This window comes from Cibotium barometz, chromosome 4, assembly GCF_041138505.1.
Source record: "Cibotium barometz isolate CiBa-2024 chromosome 4, ASM4113850v1, whole genome shotgun sequence".
Lineage (NCBI taxonomy): Eukaryota > Viridiplantae > Streptophyta > Polypodiopsida > Cyatheales > Cibotiaceae > Cibotium > Cibotium barometz.
The window spans coordinates 27,698,745-27,722,273 of NC_141049.1; the positions used below are offsets into that span (position 1 = coordinate 27,698,745).

General features: G+C 43.2%; 1 protein-coding gene across 2 annotated transcripts in view; it reads right to left on the reverse strand.

Annotated features, from left to right (window-relative positions):
- Positions 1-23,529, reverse strand: part of CDKE;1 (cyclin-dependent kinase E;1) — a 45,017-nt gene that overhangs the window by 12,614 nt on the left and 8,874 nt on the right. The window contains exons 2-14 of one of the 2 annotated variants that reach the window (XM_086787641.1): positions 21,362-21,472; positions 21,137-21,240; positions 20,745-20,787; positions 20,505-20,603; positions 20,281-20,350; positions 19,907-20,001; positions 8,527-8,560; positions 8,336-8,420; positions 8,165-8,242; positions 8,001-8,048; positions 6,191-6,223; positions 5,938-6,043; positions 5,549-5,746 (exon numbers count right to left, since the gene is read on the reverse strand). In XM_086787641.1, the coding sequence (XP_086643767.1) occupies positions 5,549-5,746; positions 5,938-6,043; positions 6,191-6,223; positions 8,001-8,048; positions 8,165-8,242; positions 8,336-8,420; positions 8,527-8,560; positions 19,907-20,001; positions 20,281-20,350; positions 20,505-20,603; positions 20,745-20,787; positions 21,137-21,240; positions 21,362-21,472 (1,104 nt within the window). Of the gene's footprint in view, positions 1-5,548; positions 5,747-5,937; positions 6,044-6,190; positions 6,224-8,000; positions 8,049-8,164; positions 8,243-8,335; positions 8,421-8,526; positions 8,561-19,906; positions 20,002-20,280; positions 20,351-20,504; positions 20,604-20,744; positions 20,788-21,120; positions 21,241-21,361; positions 21,473-23,529 lie in introns of both variants that reach the window. The other variant, XM_086787647.1, reaches the window with a different exon arrangement.

Consider the following 23,529-nt stretch of genomic DNA (forward strand, 5'->3'; position numbering starts at 1 on the left):
AAGTGTAAGCAAAATTAGCATCCTTGTACAAATTTATGCCTTGGTGTGAGGCCGAGGCCTACTAATCTAAAGTTCAGATGAAGTTTCAACATCGTCATAACGTGTGATCTTTCGTTAGGGACAAAAGACTGTCATGTGACCTTCCGCTCCGCAATCAGTACATGTAGACTACTACGCATGCAGTTTCACAGTAGCTCGAGGCTTCATTCCACATGCCACTCCTTTCTCAAACTCAGGAGATGTTAGGTGAGGATCTCCAAGCTTCTGCTGCTCCTCAAGGGACGTCACAGCAGGCAAGCGAGATTTCTTCTTCTCATAGCATGACTACTCATCCAAATCCTCCGGTGTGCATTTTCAGTATTGCTCAAGAGATTTCAGGATGAGAAGATCACCGTTTGGCTATAGATGAATGTTGCCGTCTTCCCAGAGATATATCGAAAAGCCAAGTCTGCAAGATCTTCGGCATACATTTGGGCTAGATCTCTGAAAATGTCCATACCTTACCAATCCTAAGCTACCTTTCCAGACAATAGTGTCTCAACGTATGGGTAGCGCCGTATTTGCTTAGCAAGGCCTCTCGTGTAGCCGACTGTCCAAGAAGCTTGTCCAGCTGCTCTAAATATAACTACTCCTAGGCATCCAGAGTTTTCTGGAACTCTGTAGTCATGTTCTCGAACAATGTTTTGATGTCGTATCCCGATGGTGTTGTCTTGTCCATAGTATAAAGAGAAGAATTATCCGGGTCTCTACCAAGAATCTTTGCACTTTCCATATCACTCTAGAAAAGCCTACGCTCTAATACCATTGTCACAAATAGCGGAGACTCAGGACAAAAGTCCTCTAGCCTTCAAACAGAGAACACACAGCAAAAGACAGCACAAGAACTATAAATAAACACTGCACTAAGTCGGAACGGCCGGCACCCCGTAGATACTTCTTTTATTGGGATAGAAGTTTTTTACTGAGATAACCAAGGTGTGGGTGAAAACACCAGATTTTTCCAGAATACTTCAGCAAAGTAACTCAACTCCAAGGCTAACCAAGAGTCCGCAAAAACGGTCCAAAGACGATCCCAAAACAGTCCTCAAACCGGCCTTGGTGGTTTCACACATGTGAACTAGTACAGTCCCTGTACAGCTGTACGGACAGACTCTGACAGCGGCTGTAACTTTGCTCGGCTAGTGAAGAGAGGAGAGAATTCAGCAGCACCGCTGTACGGCCTGCGCGAGGGGGAGATGAGTGGTACGGTTGCCATACCCTGTACAGCCAATGCAAGAGGGTGAAGGAGAAGGGTTGTACGGCTGCTATGCACAGTACATCCTGCGCGAGAGAGAGAGAGAGAGAGAAAGAAAGAAAGAAAGAAAACTATATTAACGTCCTTTAGAGGCCACATCTGACCTATAGGACTAATCAGATACATCCATGTGATTACATTCCACTTCGGGCGCAACAAAATGAAAATAGAGATAAAACTAAAAATAGTTCAAATTCCCTACATGACCGTAGGAGAATCCTAGATAACATGAAGGATTTCTCTAGCAGCTACTCTTCATTACTACCATGTGTGGTTGTCGTGAAATCTGCAATAACAGCTCTACCTCTACGGTAGACTGCCCATTTTCCTTGTTTCCTTGCTTCGTATACTTTATTGAGTTCTTGTTTCCTGTTTTTTAGTTGAGTGGCTGTGAGTTCATCCGCCATCCACACCTTCGTTCCCTTAAGTGACCTTGTTTGCTTCATGACTTTAATTTTGTCTTTCATATCTGCGTACCTCAAAACCACATGTTTTCCTTTGATTGCCACTGAGGGATCTCCAATGTCGATGAAAGGGATAGCTCTGCACAGCTTTCTTTGTAGAATCTCGCATTCCGGGACATAAGTATCATTCGCAATCTCCTCGTCCTCAAATACCTCCACCTGTTCCCAACCCTCTGACAAACCACCCACCCTAATTTCTTTTGCAATCCATTGCTGCTCGTTCTCTTCATTAATCTGTGATATTACTTCTTTAATGAGAATTTCTTTAGGCTGTGGATCAAGTAAATTTACCTCCTCCCTGTTTTCTTTTTCGTGTTGTTGTTCCTTAATCTGTTTCTCCAGGGTTGAAAGATGTTGTTTTGTCTGATGTAGTTCATTTTGCAAGGCTGAATTTGTTTGCTGAAGATGTTGAATCATGCTCAGGAGGTACCGCTCCCATGGTGATGGTTTTTCATTGGGTTTGGTAAGAGGAGAGATAAGGGTTTCAGAGAAGGTTTTCTTGCTGGCCATGTCAAGCTGCTGAACTGTTTGAGAGGTTGCTCTTCACGAACCCCACCCCCATGAGGTGCAAGCCCTTACCTGCTTGGAGGTGGGTTACAACCCTACCCTACAACTAAGGTGCGCAGGTGGGCAATAGGTGCACAGGTGCGTATGTGAGTAGCAGGAGAGATAGGCAACGGGAAAGAGAGAGAGAGAGAGGGAGAGTTATGTTGCTGCCTTGGGGGCCTGAGCAAGGGCGGGTGGGAAACGGGGAGCACAAATACAAGCGAAGCGAAGGGGAGCAGCAGCGAATAGAGAGGGCGGGTGGGAAACGGGGAGCACAGAGAGAAGCGAAGCGAAGGGGAGCAGCAGCGAAGAGAGAGGGCGGGTGTGGATACGGGGGCGCAGAGAGAAGCGAAGTGAAGGGGAAAGAGAGAGAGAGAGAGAGAGGGGGGGGGGGGGGGTTGTACAATTGTAACCCTACGGTACGGCCTGCGCAAGAGGGAGAAGTAGACTGCCCAAAGATGTATGCGCATGTATATCCCCTCCACCAAGGCCCTTCCATGCTTTTTATAAAGTCGACTAGCTCTATTTTCGCTGTGCTTTTTCCCTTTTTGCCATAAGTGGCTTTGCTCCCAAAAATAGCTACTTTATGCTCTTTTCCAAACTTCCTCCCCAAGCTGGAGCTAGGCACCTCCTTCTGTCCGCTTGTACATGCCCAATAATAATAATATGTCCAACTAGCTTTAATGATGTGTGAACACAGCAGCTTATAAACCTTATAAGTCACTTTGATGAATAAAATCCCATGCTGCTTATGCTCAAAAGCCATCTTTCAAGCCAAACTTTGCTGGTTATTGCTCCCGCTTTCTTTTGTGGAAAAATCCCCATTCACACCTTGGTTCCACCTAGTGTGTGAAACACTCGTCAAGATGGGTGAAGGGACCAAATGGTGACACCTCTTATAGCCATTTGTGTATGTGATAAGCAGCGATGTCATTGGCCTAGCCATGTGTCATTGACCCCTTTCATGTGATGTGTCAAAGATAAGGCTTTCTAGCCTAGAAAAGCATCTACTTGATACAACAAGATAATCTATCAATCAAAGTATCATTTAGTCATGCAAATACTCGAAGAGCTTTGTTCTCTCTCTCTCTCTCTCTCCGCACACTATGGAGCACTTCCATCCTCCATAGCCTAGTTCTCTACAGGTAACCCTAATCCTAAAATCCATAATTTTGTGCTCATTTCTGCTAGCCGACAGCGGTCAGTTTGCCACAAGGGTAGCCTAAGAGCTATAGATAGGGTCTTTGTTTACCATTTTGGGAAGGCCAAAGGCCACATAGCAATTGTACAGTCATATACATCCTTTTGTACTATCTATATATATATATATGTGTGTGTGTGTGTGTGTGTGTGTGTGTGTGTGTGTGTGTGTGTATGTATGTATGTATGTATGTATGTCATAGTAGCAGGGGAACGCCGTTTCCACCCCTTGGGAACGATGGAACGTGTTCCCCCAAGGCTGAGATGCCTAAACCGGGTGGAACGTGCATGGGGGAACGATTTGGCATGGGAACGGCCAGGGGAACGTGGGGGAACGGTTTCATGGAACGTTTGGCTGCCGTTCCCCCTTTGGGGAACGTTTTTTATGTTTGGCCAAGAAAAAAAAAAGAGAAAAAGTGTACCTCTTGTTGCGAGCTGCCTGTGGATATCCTTGAAAGACGTACCCTATTGTCGCCTGCCCGCATACTTCCTAGGCCCGTGCGGCGTGCGTACTTGACAACTCTGAGTCACGAGTGGGCTCCTCTCTCGAGTCTCTTTAGACTTCGACTCCTACTTTCCAAGGCAAGGCAGCAAGGCTACTTACTTTTCCCTTTTTCCCTCTCTCTTTCTCTCTCGTTCCCCCTTACCGTTCCCCCTCGTTCTCGTTCCCCCTGTGGCCCGTTCCCGTTCCCCTGATGGGGCTTTCGTTCCGTTCCCGTTCCCGTTCTGTTGCTACTATGATGTATATACATATGTATATATATATATATATGTATATACATATGTATATATATGTATATACATCTGTATATACATGTATATACATATGTATATACATGTATATGTATATATAAGTATATATACATATATATACATACATATATGTGTATATATAAGTATATATACATATATATACATACATATATGTGTATATATAAGTATATACATATATATACATATACATATATATATATATACATACATATATATATATATACATACATATATATATACATACATATATATATATATACATACATATATATATACATACATATATATATACATATACATATATATATATATATATATATATATATATATATATATATATATATATATATATATATATACCTAGATGAATCCAAGAACATGCCCAAATTCACCTTTTAGGAACATGCATGTTATATACTAGTCAACCCACAAGACTATATAACTATCAACTCCAGTACGCATAGTATGGACTACATACTACAACATCCCCACTAACGTCATCAGTGCCCAATAGTGGGTGTAGAACTCTGTATCAAGATATGCTCTCACACACGCACTCCACACACCCACTATTGGGCATATCTTATCTCTTGGAATCACAATGACACTGCCTTTGGGATTGCCCAAAGAAGCATATCAGGTTTGGTGGAGGATCCTCCAATTATTTTACTTCTCAATACAGCATTCTCTGCTTTGTCACGAGGCACAATTGCCTAGGCCATAGGTGGACAAAGCCCTACGTTACCAGAAGGATGGCATATGTCTAGCCCTCCGACTCACACTTTCCGATCTTGACCAACCGTACCACTTCTCAAGTGGACTCCACAGGCCTGTGTGAACTAGAAGTGGTAGCTTATCAGCAGCATTGCCGCCTGGCACAATTGGTGCACCCGTTGTAGTGATCGTTGTAGTGAGGTCATAGATGGGTCCATCACCGTGCCAGAGAGGGAGCTCCCCCTCGTGTTTTTGGCTTTTAGACCTCTGTACTTTGATTTTCTCTTTGGAGGGTAGTCCGCACTATGCAGACATTTTGTTTTAACTAACAAAGGATCCTTTCTTTTTTCCTTTTTTTTTTTTGGGGGGGGGGGGGGGGGGACTCAGCATTTCATTTCTTCATGCACATACAACATGACCAGGCACAGCACATAAACAAGGAGCTACATCACTGCCATCAAAACCATAGCTGCATTAATAAAGAAGAATGGATTCAAGGGATAAATAGTATAATAAAAAAAAGGATGGATTCCACTCCTGGACCACCTTAGAATACCTGTTGTGGGTGAGGCAGTTGAGAAGACGCCCTTGGGATAGTCATATTGTTTGCAGTGAGTCCAGGCATCCCTGTTTGTGCAGGAAGTCCATATGTAGGGAGCCTTTGTATGCTCACCATTGGTATTTGTTGAGGCATTGGCCTTGCGGCAGCAACTGATGCTGAAGCTGAGGTACCAACAGAATGCGAAGATGACACCTAAAACACCGCAAAGACCACCTTGTTAGAAAAGGGTAAGACAGTCTACAAACATCTTTTCAGAAATACCAAAAGCTGCATCTACGGGTTAACAACTCCAAGCTACTTTTCAGACCATGATGATGCTGATAAAAATTACAGGTCAGGAACATGTGCAAGAAGTACACTCCAAACAAAAAAGTAAGATTTACCATTTGAGATGGCTGAGATCCAGAACAGTCAAAATCAGCAGAATGATCAACAGGACGTTGAGGATATTCGACTACCTTCTCATTGGGCTGTGTTGGCACAAGCGCACTGCAAACACAGTCCAAACCAACTCCAATAAAGCAACCGCATTCAACTTTCACCACTTATTTTATTGAGATTCCTCTCTTAAAAACATGAAAAATAAAGACTAACAAATTCCTTGATCAGCACCCACATCAAGGAAAGTGTACGTACTTGCGGCCTGGTAAGGGTTCGCATCGAAAGTACCTGAAAAAGCAACTCCACAAAACATTTGTGTTACATGTAAAACATGACTGCCTCTTTTCTTTTTGAAAATGAATTTTGACTCAAAATATAGCATAAAGGCCTTGCTTTAAAATGAAAGGTGGGAAGGGCTGACAAGGAAATAAAAATGTCACAGTGCACCGTGGTTCTTTAAACTACTTTAAAAAATGAGGACGAGAGAGGAGGAGAAAATAACAGCAGAAGACTTGATTCTGCCAGCCTTATCTAATGTATGTTTGTGGAATATAAAAAGCATATAAACAAACAAAAATCCTACTAGACCCGCTAAGAACTGAACTGTCTACTAAGATGAAAGAGCATGGTTGTGAACAGAGCAAGAAAACCTCTCCCAACTGCTAAAATCTGTGTTGGGTATTTCGGAGTCTCGTGTACGTGTGCGTGTACCTCTGTTTATGTACCCGTATGTGTGTATGTGAGACTGGATACTCAGAGGACATGGCGCCCACCCGTCCAGCCCCTTGGGACGAAGATGGCCTTTTACAGGGACCATTTTTTTCACCTGATAAAGGACGGCTTCATCACATGTCCGCGCTACATGGACACCTATCTGCTATTTGGGGTGCGATGTGCAAGTGGAAAGATCCGCACCTCATCCCATCAGTTGAAAGTGGAGACAACCAAATATGGTCCAGGGGCATCTACACCAGAGGACAGGATATGTTAGCTTTGTCACATAGAGGCTGAGACAGAGGCCCACTACGTATGCAGATGCCAGTATACTATGAGGTTCCACTGTCTCTTCCGAGATGGATTTGGACCACTAGACTAGAGATGCTTGGGGCTTTTCCTCCTCGAGCTTTGCAAACACAGGGAGTCCCTTTTGTGGCCCAGACTAGTGGGACCCGTTAGTGGACCAGTATAGAGAGCTCTCACCAACTTCTTCCAGACCAGAGCGACGAGGGCAGATTCACCCACTACATCCGACCTTCAGGTTGATGCAAGAGCTCGGCCGGGAGGAGTGACACTAGATAGAGCCAGTGAGCTCCCAAGTAACCATGTGGTTAGCATCAAGTATGTAACAAGATCCCACATGGCCACCCAAGCACTTCGGTTTTCCTTTTTTTGAGTGCTCAACCAAGCTGGCTCAACGGTTTAAGATGGCTAGGATCAAGGGCATCCCATCCGCAGATCCAGATGGCTAGGATTGAGGGCACCCCATCGGTGGATCGAGATGGCTAGGATCGAGGGCACCCCATCCGCAGCACGGAATTGGAGAACTCATGGCAACCACCCCCCCCCCCCCCCCCCCCCGCCCGTCGCTTCCCCTCTAACTTTTGGAAACAGCTTTCATTCCAAAGCATCAGATCCGTATTGACTGAGGAGGGGATCCTTATTAGTTGATCATGGCTAGTTTCACCAGTACAGAGTCACATGCTGACATCACATCTGTATAAACTAGTGATAGTCGTTTTTTCTTTTCTCTCAGTTACTCTTTCCATGGCCGATTCTAGAGACAAGAATAGAACACTCTAGCTAGTGCTGTGGAGAACTTGCCAATAAGCTATATCAAGAACAAAGTTACAAATGGGTATGAAGATATAATTTCCTCTGATTCGGAATAAGCTCACCCTATAGCACCTAGAGAAAGATGCATAGGGGCTCTTGAGGATATCAGGAGATGGAGCATTTACAAAGATGCTCAAAGCCAGCAGAAAAACAACAATAGAAGATTTTATTTTATTTTTAACCTACTGCATACATTTATTCACATATCAATTCTGCAACCAAAAAGACATACTCATGTTCCAATGCCTGTGCTGCAGATATACGCTTGCAAGGATCATATCTGCCACATTGCAAAAAGCCACCAATTACCCCTGTCCTGACTGGAATGTATTTGAAGAACCTAGGCAAGAAATGAAGTGAAAATGCTAGAAAATATAATTTAGAAAAATGGCATACTCCAGCATTTTCGAGAGGAGGTCGTATGCAGAGCTTTTCGTTTGAAGATAAATAACTTGATGCAGCCCAGAATTCTCGCTGCATTTTGTAAGAACATAAGAAATCAGTCATTAACACCTACAAACGATTTTAAACACACTGAAATCCAAGCTTGTTGAGAATATCCCCTACTATTTGCGCCCTTGTATGTGTTGTCGATTGGTTTGCCAAAATGGGAGATTGTTGAGAGTTGGCCATCTTTCAGACGTCGGGTGTCCTATTATGGTAAACAATATGTAGAGGGACTTAATAAAACCTTCAAAGGGGTGCCAATACCAAAAACGCTTGCTTTCAGAAGGAAGACACTTCTCAGAAAGACTTACCCAAAACCTTGAAAATTTTATCAAGTTGATCAAGCTGCCAAAGCATGGCCAACTCTAAATCAGTTTGTCAATTCAAACAACAAAGCTCTTACAGCATGTTACACAGCTAAACCATGTCAAATATAAACAAAAATATATACACAGTTTTAAAGTAAAGAAAGGCTAATCATACAAGTAGAGAATCCTTTCTAAATTGACTGGCGACACGGCAATAGGGGAATAGTTCTGCACTGTTTATATAAGGGCAACAGGGGCAGGTCGGTGAGAGGCTTCTCCTCATAAAGGAGGCTACAGCTCCAGACCTTCGCGCCCCAGTCTAGTCATTAAGGCAGGTGGGTTGCAACTTGCCATGGACACTTGTGATACATCGACCCATTGCCAAAATCTGTGGATGGTCCCTCAGAGATTTCGTTCAAGTGCAGTTGGAATCAAGGAAATGGCGGCCGTGGCCTGATCTATCATACACCGCCACTCCCTTTTGATTCCATCTGCACTGGAACGAAATCTCTCAGGGTGTTGGCCTGGTCTGTCATGCAGCCCTGACCACCCTGGTATTCCTTCCTTGATCATGCCCTGCAGCTGGGATGCCAGCTTCAACTCCACAAATGTTGCCAGACCCCAACCAAAAAGCTTCACTTAGCAGTGTTGGGCATGTCGAAGCAGATACCTTTAAATCTGTAGAGACCACTTTAGGGTGGCTATTGCTTACAAGGTTAACCTCTTCGTATAGTTCACCCACAGCAACTTGCAATGAGCATGTGGCTAAATACTATAGGCCCTCAGGCCACTTGTTGCCAATGCTGTTAGGAAGTCCACTCTCTAGTTGATCGGGGATGCCTGGACATAACATTGTATCATGCTGGTAGTTTGTATCGTGAGTGATACCGCATTAATATTGACAGGCTAGTGCTATTGGTATATGCATTTGGGGCCATGGAAGTGAAATTGGTATTGCCGGTGATCACCGGGTTCAATACTGAGCTAGTATATTATTGGTGTATGTGTTTGTGCCTATTTTATGTTGTCAGGTCGAGATTAATTTTGTGGATTCCAATTAATTGTTTTAACTGACATGGTTGACATTGGTAAGATAGTTGATGAGTGCTGACTGAGGTGCTGCATTGATGATGATTCATACATAGTGCGTGAACACTGTCGGTGTCAAACACAGTATTATTTTTAAGTTGGCCCCACCGCCCCGATGTGCCAGTCTTTGTAATTGGTTTGGTTTCATGCCTTGTTTTGGCTTTAGCCGGGCATTGTATTTGTATAAGTGATGAGTACTGCATACCGAGCAAATCTCAATAGTATTGCCTTGGGGACTGCCTGACTTCTGACCAAGCAAGGTGCAAGATCTTATTGCTCAAGGCTGGTTTATACCAATTTTACTACATGTGGCTCTATCATTTCGGCTATTGAAACAGAATCTGCTCTTTATTATGAAGGCGGTGGAGGCCTCACGGTGTGCCTGGATCAGCACAAGATAACTACCTGAGTGGCCCACTGGATGTCCTAAACCTTGTAGACGTCTCTAATGAAACTGACCGAAATCTTTGACCACACTGAAGTGTGTGTTTGCTATACACACAGGCTGCCTTGCTGCACCAACCCTGGCCACCTTGTTGTTGGGTATTAGGAGTCTGTGTGTGTGTATCCATCATATACAAGTACCCAAGTACCCCTGTTTGTGTTTGTGTGTGAACAGCCCTTGTATGTGTGTGACTTATGTGACTAAGAGAGTGTGTATGTGAACAACCTCTTATAGCTGTTTATGTGTGTATGTGATAAGCAGTGATGTCATTAGCCTAGCCATGTGTCATTGCCCCCTTTTATGTGATGTGTCAAAGATGGGGCTTTTAGCCTATAAAACCATGTACTTGATGTAAGGTTATTTTATCAATCAATCAATAGAATTAATGAGGCATGCAATAACTCTCTCTCTTAGGATAGCATTTTTCTCTTTCTATCTCTCTGCACTACTTTTTAGCATGGATATCTTTGATCCTCCATAGTTGTTGCTTCAGTTCAGTTCTGTGCTAACCCTAACCTCCCACAAATGGTATCAGAGCAACCAGGTTCTTTACTTGCTGCTGCCCAGATTAGGCCGCAGCTGTCTGCCGCCCAAAATCACCACCTAGCAGGCGGCACTAGTGGGAAGAGGTCCACCGCCACCAGCTTTTCGGGTGGCAGAGCTCCACCGGCACAGCTCTGCCCAGCCCCTGAGATCACTGCCGACCTGCTGGCATCTTCAACCAGCTCCTGTCCTTTGGCCCGCATGCTGTCTACACATCCATTATGTCCCAACATCAGTGTACTACATCAGAGTTGGGCCTTTTTAATATATGGCAGCTTTCAGATTAGAGCTCATTTATCTTATTGCAAATTAAGACTACTATAGTCTGGAAATTTGGGGGATTTTACATAAACCCTGATTAAACCATCAAATGAGAGACATTACCTCTGCATATATTTGCAGCTTTTCCCAAAATATGAAAAAAATCAGCAAAGAAAGCTCTATAAGCCACAAGAAATTGGGGCTTTTCAAGAATTACGGTAAAATTGGCCTGATAACAGCTTCTACCTCATCTAGAATTTGGGGCTCTTCAAGAATTACGGCAAAATTGGCCTAATAACAGCTTCTACCCCATCTAGAATTTGGGGCTTTTCTCAAATGTTGTGAAAATCTTTAAGTTGAAGATCCTGCACCAACAAATTTTTGGGGCTTTTTTACAAGAAAGACTTGTGTGTGAAAATGACCATGCTACATCAACAAAAAAATGGGGGTTCTTCATTACAGCTTCCATTTCATGCAATTTCAGGTACTTTATTGTGGCTTACAAGCCTAAAAAGTCTGCCGGTCACTTGGCGCAAGTGACATTGGCCTGGCAACGTAGACACAAAAGGCATACATCGAAATATCATCGGCATGGAAGTCATTAAACTTCCAAAAAGTTACCTTTTCCTGTTTGTGTGAATCATGGGTTCTCTGCTTTTGGAGTCCCCCAAAATCCGAGTTAAATAATCACTCTGTGTGTGTTTCATTTATATGTTTGTATCGCCTTCACTTATAAAAGGCTCCGTGTTATTGTTTATCCATGTTAGAAGGTAGGAGGGTGACGAAGAGCTCACTTTGTTGTTCGGTCGCTTGCTGATTGGAGGATCAGCTGGCACGAGAAGTGTGCATGGCTGAATCACTCCCTTGCAACAGGTGATGGAGTTAGAAGGTAGCTACTTCCTTTGCTTGTTGGGTCTCACCACCTTCGCTATGAAGCGGGTTTGTTTGGTGTGTGTATCCATCATATACATGTGCCCCTATTTGTGTACTCGCTTGTGTATGTGTGTGAACACTCACTTATGTGAGTAAGTGTGTGTGAACCTCCTCTTATAGCCATTTATGTGTGTATGTGATAAGCAGCAATGTTATTAGCCTAGCCATGTGTCATCGCCCCCTTTTGTGTGATGTGTCAAAGATAAGGCTTTTAGCCTCTAAAAGCATGTGCTTGATGTAAGGTTATTTTATCAATCAATCAATAAATAGAATTATTCAGTCGTGCAATAACCCTCTCGCTTGAGTATAGCATTTTTCTCTCTCTATCTCTCTGCACTAAAACACAACATGGATATCTTTGATTCTCCATAGCTGTTGGTTCAGTTCAATTCTGTGCTAACCCTAACCTCCCATACTTGTTTCACCAGCCCTAGCAGCCCTTTCGAGATGCATTTAGCCTTCCTGAAGCTACGTTGAAAACCTTGTTTTGGATGCCTGTAGTGGGCTTAATTGCCCTCAGACCTCACCCCAATTAGGTGCCCAAACCTAAGATGGAGAGATGGCCACCTTACTTGCGTTTTACTTCAGCCTGAAGAAGACATGTGTTTTCAGTTCTTGGAGCTGCCAAATGATGGGCGATTTGCTTCAAATGATGGCTTAACTTTGATAACCTTCGAAACCCTAGGAAGGACCTACAAACTTTAATATGACCTGAAAAAATTGGCTGCAACAGAAAAAATGCAAACCCTAATTGTGCAAAACTCCTGATGCTTTGATGCCAATGTAAGACTTCTAATTGTGTAAGACTTATGATGCTTTGATACCAAGGCAACATGCTAACTAATGGCGGGAGACTTAAGATGAGATTTACGTAATTCATCACAGATTAATGCAAAGATGCTTGACAAACACAAGCAACAAGAAAGAGAGTTCACCTAATCTAGTATGCTCGTGTTTAGCGTTGGTTGGCTGCCAACCCTAACTTGTTAGCAATAATGTCCAAATATAACAAAAGTGTCCACACTCGGTTGCTCATTGGGCACCTAGACCAGATACAATAAAATGGTTGAAAAGCCCCAAAATTGACCAAGACTCGGCCACGAACAAGCCCTCTTAACTGGCTAAATGGTAGAGACATGTCCACGTCACACCGTCAAAAGGTGTGCAGGTGACGCCCATGTTGAAACATCCACTCTTCTCTAGCAAGTATGAACTCTCAAAAGTCTAATTTCAGATTTCAACAAGGCACCACATTACAGAAAATTCTTGATTCCTCACAAAGGGCTTGCTTCCTTTATCCACCCAACCATAGTGTGGCCCATACTCTCTGGACGACTCTTTCCTTGAGGCCTCAACTAGAATTTCCTCAAATTGTGCTCATTCCATGTGCTACGCCACATGCCCCCTTGCCCAATGCTTGCCATGTGGCCAATTACTTCTCTTAGGTATAAACCCCTTTGGGGCATTCACCTTAATCTTTCAATTAATGCCTCTAGGCATCCCTTTAGGCCTGTCTAAATCACATTGGCCACCCCAAGCATTGGCTAAGCCCTATAGAGTCCCACCCGTCCCTAGGGGAATCCCATCCATAGTTGTTGGTGTACAATGGTACGATACGGTAGGTACGATATCATACGGGAATTTACCGTACCGTATGAAATTTTGGAGTACAATAGGTAAAGTATGGTGTTGTTTAAATAAACACTTATAAATTTATAGATTATCAATTTGAAAGGAGAGAGAGCTCAAAGGTTGTGACAAGCCAAAATTCCATTAAAAACAAGTTACAAACAAAAGTACAAAGCATAGTACCAAGGGCAGCTAGACCATAAGATCAGTGCAATGTGCGCTAGGCGCAAGTACAAAAAAGTGAGTATAAAAGAATGGATAAGAGGGCGGAGGCTAGAATCTAAATCCTATGACCTAGATGGAGAAGGCATCACTATCGGAGCTCTCGCTAAGATCATCTGTAGGAGAAGAGGGCACCTCCGAGCCCTCGCCAAAGTCGCCACCATCACTAAAGAGGTTTCCTTGCAAGTGCTCAGGCCCAAGAGAGGAGAGATGGAAAGCAATGAGAGCTTGAGCTTGAGAGGCTAGGAAAAGCAAGTGACAGGTAACAGGTGTTTATAAGCTGAAAAACAGAAAATTTCAGCAACATGGCTTCATCATCCGAGCTCAAGAATCTCTTTGAGATTGGGAAATTTGATGGGCAGGTTTTTGACTTGTGGAAGGAGCGCATATTGGCCGTACTCTTTCTAAAAGAGTGCGATACGCCTGTTGAGGGTACAAAACCGGACACTATGTCAGATGCAGAATGGGATAGGCTGAATAAGAAAGCTGTCACATATATAAAGATGGCTGTGTCAGATGATATTCTGACAGAACTTAAGGGTCTTGATAAAGCTTCTGACATTTGGAAGAAGCTCAAGGCTACTTATGAGAATGCCACTCCAGTTAATCAGGTTCACCTGATGAGGAAGTTGGTAAATTTGCAGCTAGATGAATCTAAGTTAGCGTCCGAGCATCTGAGTGTGTTTATAGGTATCCTGAGTCAGCTTCAAGACACAGGTCTTCCTCCATTTGAAGATAAACTTAAAGCTATCTTCTTGTTGATGACACTACCTGATTCATGGGAGACACTAGTCGTCTCCTTGAGTAACTCCTCTTCGTTGAGCTATGATGGATCCAGTCAGGGGCTCTATCCTCAATGAGGAGATAAGAAGGAAAACAAGTGGGGAGTCAGGTGGTGCCTACCAAGTTAGAGGTAGAAGCAAGAATGCTGAAGGTTCCTCTAACAAAGCAAGGAGTAAAAGCAGGGGGAAGGAAAAGAAAGACTCAGATATTACTTGTTACCAATGTGGCAGAAAAGGGCATAAAAAGCCCGATTGCAGGTTCTTTAAAAAGAAACAAGAGAGAAAGAAGGAGTGGCAGGGCAAGAAAAAGAAAGATGAGAAGAAGGATGACAAAGAAAAATCATCCTCTGAGGCTGAAAAAGCCAATGTTGCCCCTAGTGTTGTGATCACTGAGTTGTCAGACACAGAGGACATCCTTGTTGCATCAGATTCTGTTGAGTCACGTGCTAGTGACGTCAAATGTGACTTGCACATTGACAGAAAGGATGTTATAGATGCTTTGCTGACAACCCATGACGAGATGCCTCAATCATGGATTGTTGACTCAGGGGCTTCGTTCCATGTAACTCCGAATGTGGATGCGTTTGCCTCGTATACTCCAGGCCCATGCGGAAAGGTGTTCCTTGGGGACAATCATGCATGCAATATAGAGGGCAAAGGGACTATACAGTTGGTCCTTGAGAATGGGCAGGAGCTGCAGCTCCATGATGTCAGATATGTTCCTGGCATCAAGAAGAGTTTGCTTTTAGTGGGTCAGCTAGATGCATGTGGTTTCTCTACCACATTTGGCAGTGGCATTTGGAAGATGCACAAGGGTTCTATGCTTGTGGCCAAAGGCAGCAAAAGAGGCACATTGTACTATTTGCACTCCAAGGTCATCTCTGGAAAGTGTCTTGCTGTTGCGGATGTGAAGTCTCACATGGAGCTTTGACACAAGAGGCTTGGCCATATGAGCCACAAGGGTTTACACGTACTTTCTTCTCTTAAGAGAGTTGATGTAAAGAAAACTCATCTTGATTTCTGTCCTGACTGTGTCTTTGAAAAGCAAGTAAAACGTTCTTATTACTCTGGTGTGCGAAGAAAGTCTCAAACAGTTGATCAAGTTCATTCTGATGTGTGTTCTATGCCTGTGAAAACATACGGTGGTACGAAATATTTTATCACTTTTGTTGATGATGCATCTCGAAAGTTGTGGGCATATCCCTTGAAACATAAGGATGAGGCCCTAGATGCATTTAAAAGGTTCTATGCCGTGTGAGTACTCAAACGGCAAGAAACTAAAGTGCTTGAGAACTGATAATGGCACAGAGTATGTATCTAAAGGGTTTAACGAGTTATGTGAGAAGCAGGGAATTAAGAGGGAGCTCACAGCTCCTTATAATCCCTCTTCAAACGGGGTGGCTGAGAGAATAAACCGTACGTTATGTGAGCGAGTCCGTTGCATGCTGTCCACTGCTACTCTCCCTCAGCAGTTCTGGGGAGAGGCATTGAAAACCGCAGTTCATATATGCAACAGGTCTCCTAATCGTGCGTTAGAGAATGGCATCCCTGAGGAGGTTTGGTCTGGCAAACCGGCCTCATATGACCATTTAAAAGTGTTTGGCTGTGAGGCATATGTGCTTATTCCGGTAGAGAAGAGGTCCAAGCTAGACAGGAAGTCCATCAAGGGCATCTTCATGGGTTATGGAGATGAAGGAGAAATGGGCTATAGAGTGTGGGATCCTCTATCTTGAAAGATTGTTCGCAGCCGAGATGTAATATTCAATGAGACCAAACTGTTAAATAACTCTGTTCCATGCAATGAGAACAAGAAAAGAGTTAAGTTTGAGTCAATTTTGCCACCAATTGTGACTGAAAATCAGCAAATGGCTGATTAAGAGCCTATTGTCTTTGAGCCAGAAGATAATGGACAGCCAATAGACATGTATGGCAACAGGCAGGGGGCTGAAAATCCACCTGCAAATGATGGACAGCCGGCTGAAAATGGGGAAAATCAGCCCCATGATGGGGTGGAGGACATTCCACCTGATGTGGATCCCATGCCTGTTAATGTAGATCATTGGGTGAGGCGGTCCACACGTGTTAGAAGGGCTCCTCAAAGGTTTACCGCTTCTCTTGATTACATTATGCTGTCACATGAGGGTGAGCCTGTTTCATATAAGGAAGCCCAATCATGTGATAAACAGAAACAGTGGGAGCTTGCCATGCAAGTGACATGAAGTCATTGTTACAAAATGACACTTGGGATTTGGTTTACTTACCTAAGGGCAAGAAGGCAATTCCAAACAAATGGGTTTATAAAGTCAAGTGTGTTGATGGAAACCCAAGACAAGGCAAGACTTGTAGCAAAAGGGTACAAGCAGGAAGAGGGCATTGACTTCCAGGAAGTGTTCTCTCCTGTTGTAAAAATGACCACTATAAGGGTCTTACTTGCCTTGGTGGCTTCATTGGATCTTGAGCTAGATCAAATGGATGTCAAAACTGCTTTCTTGCATGGTGATATAGAGGAAGAGCTGTATATGAAACAGCCATAAGGTTTTGTACAGTCTGGGAAGGAACATCTTGTATGCAAACTTAAACGGAGTCTCTATGGATTGAAACAAGCACCCAAACAATGGTACAAAGTTTGATGCCTTCATGCTCTCACAGGGTTTTAAACGAAGTGATGCTGATCACTGCTTGTATACCAAGAGGGTTGACAATGACAGTCTCATCATCTTGGTACTGTATGTGGATGATATGTTACTTGCCGCAAAGAGCATTGAAGCTCTGAAACAGCTAAAGTCACAGCTGAATTCAGTCTTTTCTATGAAAGACTAAGGCAGTGCAGAACACATCTTGGGCATGCGTATCAAAAGGGATAGAAAGAGAAAGCTTCTCTTCTTGTCTCAAGAAAAGTACATTAAAAAGGTACTTGACAGGTTCAATATGTCTAATGCTAAGCCGTATGGAGTGCCATTGCCTCCTCATGTTAAGCTTAGCAAGAGAGACTGCCCAAAAGATGATGCAAGCATTAATGCTATGCGAGATGTACCGTATGCATCAGCTTGTGGTTCACTGATGTATGCCATGATCACGACTCGTATGGACATTGCTTATGCAGTGGGAGTTGTAAGCAGATACATGGCAAATCCAAGCAAGTTGCATTGGGAAGTAGTGAAATACATATTACGCTACTTGAAGGGTAGCGTGGATAAATGCTTATGCTTTGGTGAAGGGTCCATGCATCTAGAGGGGTATTGTGATGCAGACATGGCAGGTGATGTTGATACTCGCAAGTCCACTAGCGGGTATGTGTTTACATTGGCTGGTGGTGCAATTTCATGGTGCTCCAGGCTACAAAGGATAGTTGCACTATCCACTACTGAGGCTGAATATATTTCAGCCACAGAGGCCTCAAAAGAGGCTATTTGGCTTGGCAGACTTGTCACCGAGTTGGGTTTGCAGCAGCACATGCCAGTCATCTATTGTGATAGCCAGAGTGTCATTCATCTGGCTAAGAATGCCATGTTTCATGCGCGTACAAAGCACATTGATGTGCGCTATCACTTTATCAGACAAGTGATAGAAGATGGTCTAGTCACACTGACTAAGATCAAAACGTAAGAAAATCCCTCAGATGTATTGACAAAGAGCCTCGCCAAGTCATCGCATGAGCATTGCCTTGATTTGGTGGGAGTTAGATGATTCTCACACACACACTCCTACAAGATCGCTCATCAAGATCTTTAAGTGGGAGGTTGTTGGGGGTAAAGCTCTTGCTGAGCCCCTTGTCACATATGTAAAGTGTGTACATATAAACACACACACACATTATTTTACATGGCCAAATTGGCCCGTGTCTGGCCGGATGCCCGGACACATGTGTACCCTAAGTTTTTTAATAAAACTCAAGTAGTGTGAGTGTAAGAATAACACTCACGTAAGTCGACTTCTGCTATCTCTCTGTGTGTGGTTCACAAACCTGCTCCAACTATCACACTTCTTCACCGACACACTCTCCTCTACACCTTTGGGCTTCTACAAGAGGTTTCCCAATTTTCTTTCTTAGACAAATTTTGTTTCCAAGAGTGGAAACGTCTAAGGAGAAGAAGTATGTAATGTTATTCACTCTGTGGTCTGTGATGGACCAAAATTACTGTCGGAAACATAATTGGATTCGACGGATCACAGACGGTCACGCCAAAGGCCTCAACAGGCAAGTGTTGGTGGTATACTAGTGCTGACTGGCATGGTTCATGGGATTGGAGGCTTAGCCTCTAGCTCGGGGGTGGTTCAAAGCATAGAACCTACGGTTGGGAGGTGAGCTGGCCTACACCCCTCTTAGCGGGTTTGTACTATTCACTCAGTATTTTACGTTTAGGAGATCTGTGGGATTGTAACACTTACCATCACGTGTGGTTTGGAGCCTAAGGTTGGGTGGCAAGTACTAGCCAAACCCTTTTATTTTCCCTTTGTTGTTTTGTGATCTTATGATGATATGCAGCAATTCTGAGTAATGGATGAGCTTCTAGGATGGTAAACAGTGAGTGTCCATCTTGGACGAGCACACAAGTAATTGGAACCTTATGTTGGTGTGTTTCACTTGGTATCAGGGCTTGGGTGTATGTCAAATCGTAAAGGATTGAAAAATGTTGATTGAGTAACCATTGGGTCTTTTGAAGACGTTTAATATAACTTTCTTTCTTTCTTTCTTTCTTGCAAGTTAACACACCGGCTCTACACCCCTTTTCCTGGTCCTAAGCACGAGAAAATCACAAGGATGCACTAAAACGGCAACAACCACATGCTGAATAACATTGCAGCACAAGAAAGCAAGCCATTGCTACAGCCTGAGAAGAAGAGTACTTGTGCTCTATCTGCATCATGTTTCAGCAAAATGCTCCTCCAAAAGGTGTTCGTGCTAGCCAGTGGTCAGTACAAGGGTGAAACAGCATAAAATCCCAGAGATGTTGGGTCAAGAAGAAAAAATTCCCATTGGAGCTTGAGCACAGGAGACGGAGTATGCACATAAAATTTTAGAACTGCATGCTGAGCAGAAGCAATTGACACAGAGATGCCATAATAGAAAGGCCATGAAGAGCACTGCAAATGATAATATCCTTGTAAGCAGCTACAGTGCTTAATAAACTTGATCATCCATCACTAAACCAGCTAGTGGAGCGGGCTGGTCAGGGAAAGCTTGGCTGGCCAGCTATCACACCAGCCAAAAAGGTCTGCCAAGCGATAATCTCCGGCACTAGATAACCTGACAATGTGCAAGTGACCTTACAGCAAAATCATACAGGAGCTAAAAGCTGAATTAACTAAAAGGGGAAGTCAAAGACTCAGTGGAAAAGTTTCACATGATACCTAGAAAACAGTTGTAAAGCGATAAAAGGAGCATCCAAGATCCTAATCAACGCATACCAATAGCTAAATAGCTTGAACCACAGGGCATAGTTGATTGAATGACTTAAAATATGGCAGCAAAACATACCTGAAAGGGATTATGTGTGCTCTTATCCTCCATCCCCTGAAAGAGAGGCTTCAAGGTCAGCAGCTCTGCAAATATACATCCAACAGCCCACATGTCTTTGACACAAGTTAAGGAGCTTGGATTTCCATCACCCTGTCGTCCCTCTTCCCAATACGGTAAGGGCTAAAACCACAAAGTTTGCTCTGAACACTCAGAATACAAAACCACAGAAGGTAGGTTGAAGGCACTCAAAAACAGAACAGTATGTACATCAAGCTCTAAGCTCAAAGCATATTAAGACTACGAAAGAACACAAGATTGAGAACAGAACCATAGCAAAACTACGACAGAGCGATCATGCAACTGATCCTTGTCAGTCATTCTGTCAAGGATACCTACAGCAGTTGTATAGTGCTTAGCACCAAGAAGCAACTCTGGGGCTCGATACCATATTGTAACCACTACCTACAAACCAATCAACAAAAATTACCCAAAAAATCGGGTAAAGAGGTTCAAAAGTATGCAAGACTATATAGCTAGATTTAAGCAAACAGCAACAAATTTGATAGGCAGTGACAAAAAATTTATACAGATTTGCACAAAAAAAATAAGAACACACCCCATTGTCACCCAATGGTTTCAAGGGTGCTTGATATATTCGTGCAAGTCCAAAATCCCCTATCTTTACCACGCCTTGCTCATCACCCATACCCATAACCTGTATAGACAGCATCCACACATACAAGTGTGTCAAACACTTGAAACACTACGACTTCTGAAAGCCCAAACGTGATACCTATAATTTTTGCATTAATTAAGGTTTCAAGCAGAACCACATATAAAGACCAAGGCTTCTTACCAGGATATTTGATGGCTTCAAGTCACGATGTATAATCCAATTACTGAAGGAAAGGAAGCAAAATTAATCAGCTCGGATACTTCAAGAACACAACCATTATTTCTGTAAATGAATGCACAAACCACCTCCTCAACCCACATGTTCGCATGTGCACATGGGCATGAATATGGACATTTCACAAGCACACCATACCATACCCCAAATATCCAGACAAGTGGTAGTAAAACAAGCCCATACCTTCACCACAAAAATTCAACTATCAAAAAGTAGAGCATAATGTAACAGGGAATCAGTTGTCTTGGACCCAAGACTATATTTCAAATGACTACTCTCTCACTACTCCCACACAAACCTACAAGAAACTAAATTACCAGACCTGATATTAATCCAACCTGTGAAGGTAGTTAAGCCCATTCAATATTTGCCAAAGCAGAGATTTCACAGTGTACTGGTTGATAGCCGTGTTCAACTTCTCGCGATGATGACGTATAATTTCCTGCAGTTCGACATCAAATTTTCAACCAACTCAGAACTTCATGTGCCCATTAGGACTTTAATCCAACACTTCAAAAGATGGCCTGCAAGTTGTTCCATACACTAGATTGCTTGGAGCTTACGTAAAGATCGTGTTCAGCATAATCAAATGCCAAGTACAAGGACATGTCTGCATGGTTGATGTGTACATTGACCAACTTCACAACATTTTCATGATCGCATTCTCTCAATAACTGCACAACTCACAGAAAGGCAAGAATAAGTGTGTTACCACATGAGAAACGTATCTTTGGGCACTCACTTGCACATGCCTGATGTTACTGCTCCTGTGGAAACTCAGCTCAAATACACAGGTATGCAGCCCACAAACTTTAAGTCAGCCGTTAATTAGCTTGATTGTTTTAACTGCATACAACACAGTTCACTTCAGTGCTCAAAGGGCTTCTCACTTCATTCACCTTCCATCCGTAACCCAGCCTTGCACAACCCTTGTCCTCAAGCCCCTACATTTCCATCACCGAAACATTTCGGTAAAACCCCGAAGCGGCTGGCTGAAATGTTTAAACCTCCAGGGGAACTGTTTCAGGCTTCCATTTCCCACTACACCATGCATTTCGAATTCCACCCAGATCAACATGAATTTGTAAGCCCATTACATCACACCAACTCATATCTGTTTTATTCTCCTTCTATTCTCTTGAACCTTAAAACTCATGTCATAATGCATTTCAAATTCCACCCAGATCAACATGCATGTGTAAGAAAATGCCCATTACATCACAACAACTCATATCTGTTTTATTCCCCTTCTATTCTATTGAACCTTAGAATTCATGTCATAATGTGATCACATGTGTGTACAAACAACCATGTACTTTCATCCCCTCCCCTCCCCTCCCTCATCCTTCCTTGCTGACATGGCATTGCCGTTACCGTTTCCGTTTCCGTTTCGGTTTCCCTCAACTATGGCTTGGTCGAGTGCCTCCTTGCCAAATGCTTGCCATTTTCTCTAAGGCTTAACCACCTTTGTTCCTATCACCTTAATTCATCAATTAATGCCTTTTGGGCATCTCCTATGCATTTTTCTCCACACTGGCTGCCCCCATTGGTTTAGCCCTCTAGCTTCCCTAATGATGCTCCCCCTTTTAAGGGAATCCCATCAATACGGGATGTGGAACACCTATAATCCTTCCATTCCTTCTATAAAACAATGGTCAACAACATGCTGGAAATATCTGGACAGCATAATGCATTACCTTAAATAAAATAGACATAACTAATAGGGAAATTCAATTAACTGACACAATGCATAAAAGTATATTGTTGTGTTCAATATAAAGGTTTAGCTAGGGTAGGTGAACCCCAAAGAGGAATAAAAGAGCGGGGATGGATGACTTCTACCCTTGGAATCACTATTTCCACACAAGGGCATCACTATTTCATTGAAGTTCACATAACCCAAAAAGAGGAATGAAAATACCGCCTAAGGGGAGAAGATAAGTTCTAGCCTCTGTACCACTATTTGCAACAAACTTACTGCTAGAACATGTCTAGGAGAGAAGCCATAGCACGCAGGCAACAGGAGGGGAGCAATATAGAAGAGCAAGCTTCATAAAAAAACTATTGGCGAACCTTCCATTACACATGCATCACTACCCCTTTGTTGCAGCACAGCCAAGGAACTTTTTGTAAACTCGTGAGCCTGTAAAGGGCGGAATGATCGCCATGCTAGAAATCAAGGCGCTACCCTTGAACAAATCGGATTGTGGCATGGATGAAGCAACAAGTAAATCTCACAACACTGCAAAAATGAAAAAAGAAAAGTAAAAAGTTACATGATGCATAATACGTCAACAACCATCACCGTAAATGAAGTTCAAAGCTTCCACTCCATCGCCGCCGTCAAGTCAAAAATCCTTGTCAATATTACAACCCCACGGATCTCCTAAACGCATAACACGAGTGATTAGTACTACTACAAACCCCCCTAAGAGGAGTGTAGGCTAGCTCACCTCCCAACCGTAGGTTCTATGCTTCGAACCACCCCCAAGGCAGGGGCTGAAACCGGCCTTCAGAAATCTGACGGGCGGTGAAACAAACACTCGCACACAAAACACTTCATCACCCATGGGAACCTAGAAAAGGAAACAAACAGGGGAGCTAGAGTGCTCCTGCAAATAGTACAAGGACACTGATTGGCCCCAAAACGCAGTGGCGCCCCCTGCGGTATTTCTTTACTTGATCAAAATTTGAGTATAAAGTACAACTTGTAGAATCCTCTACCAATAGG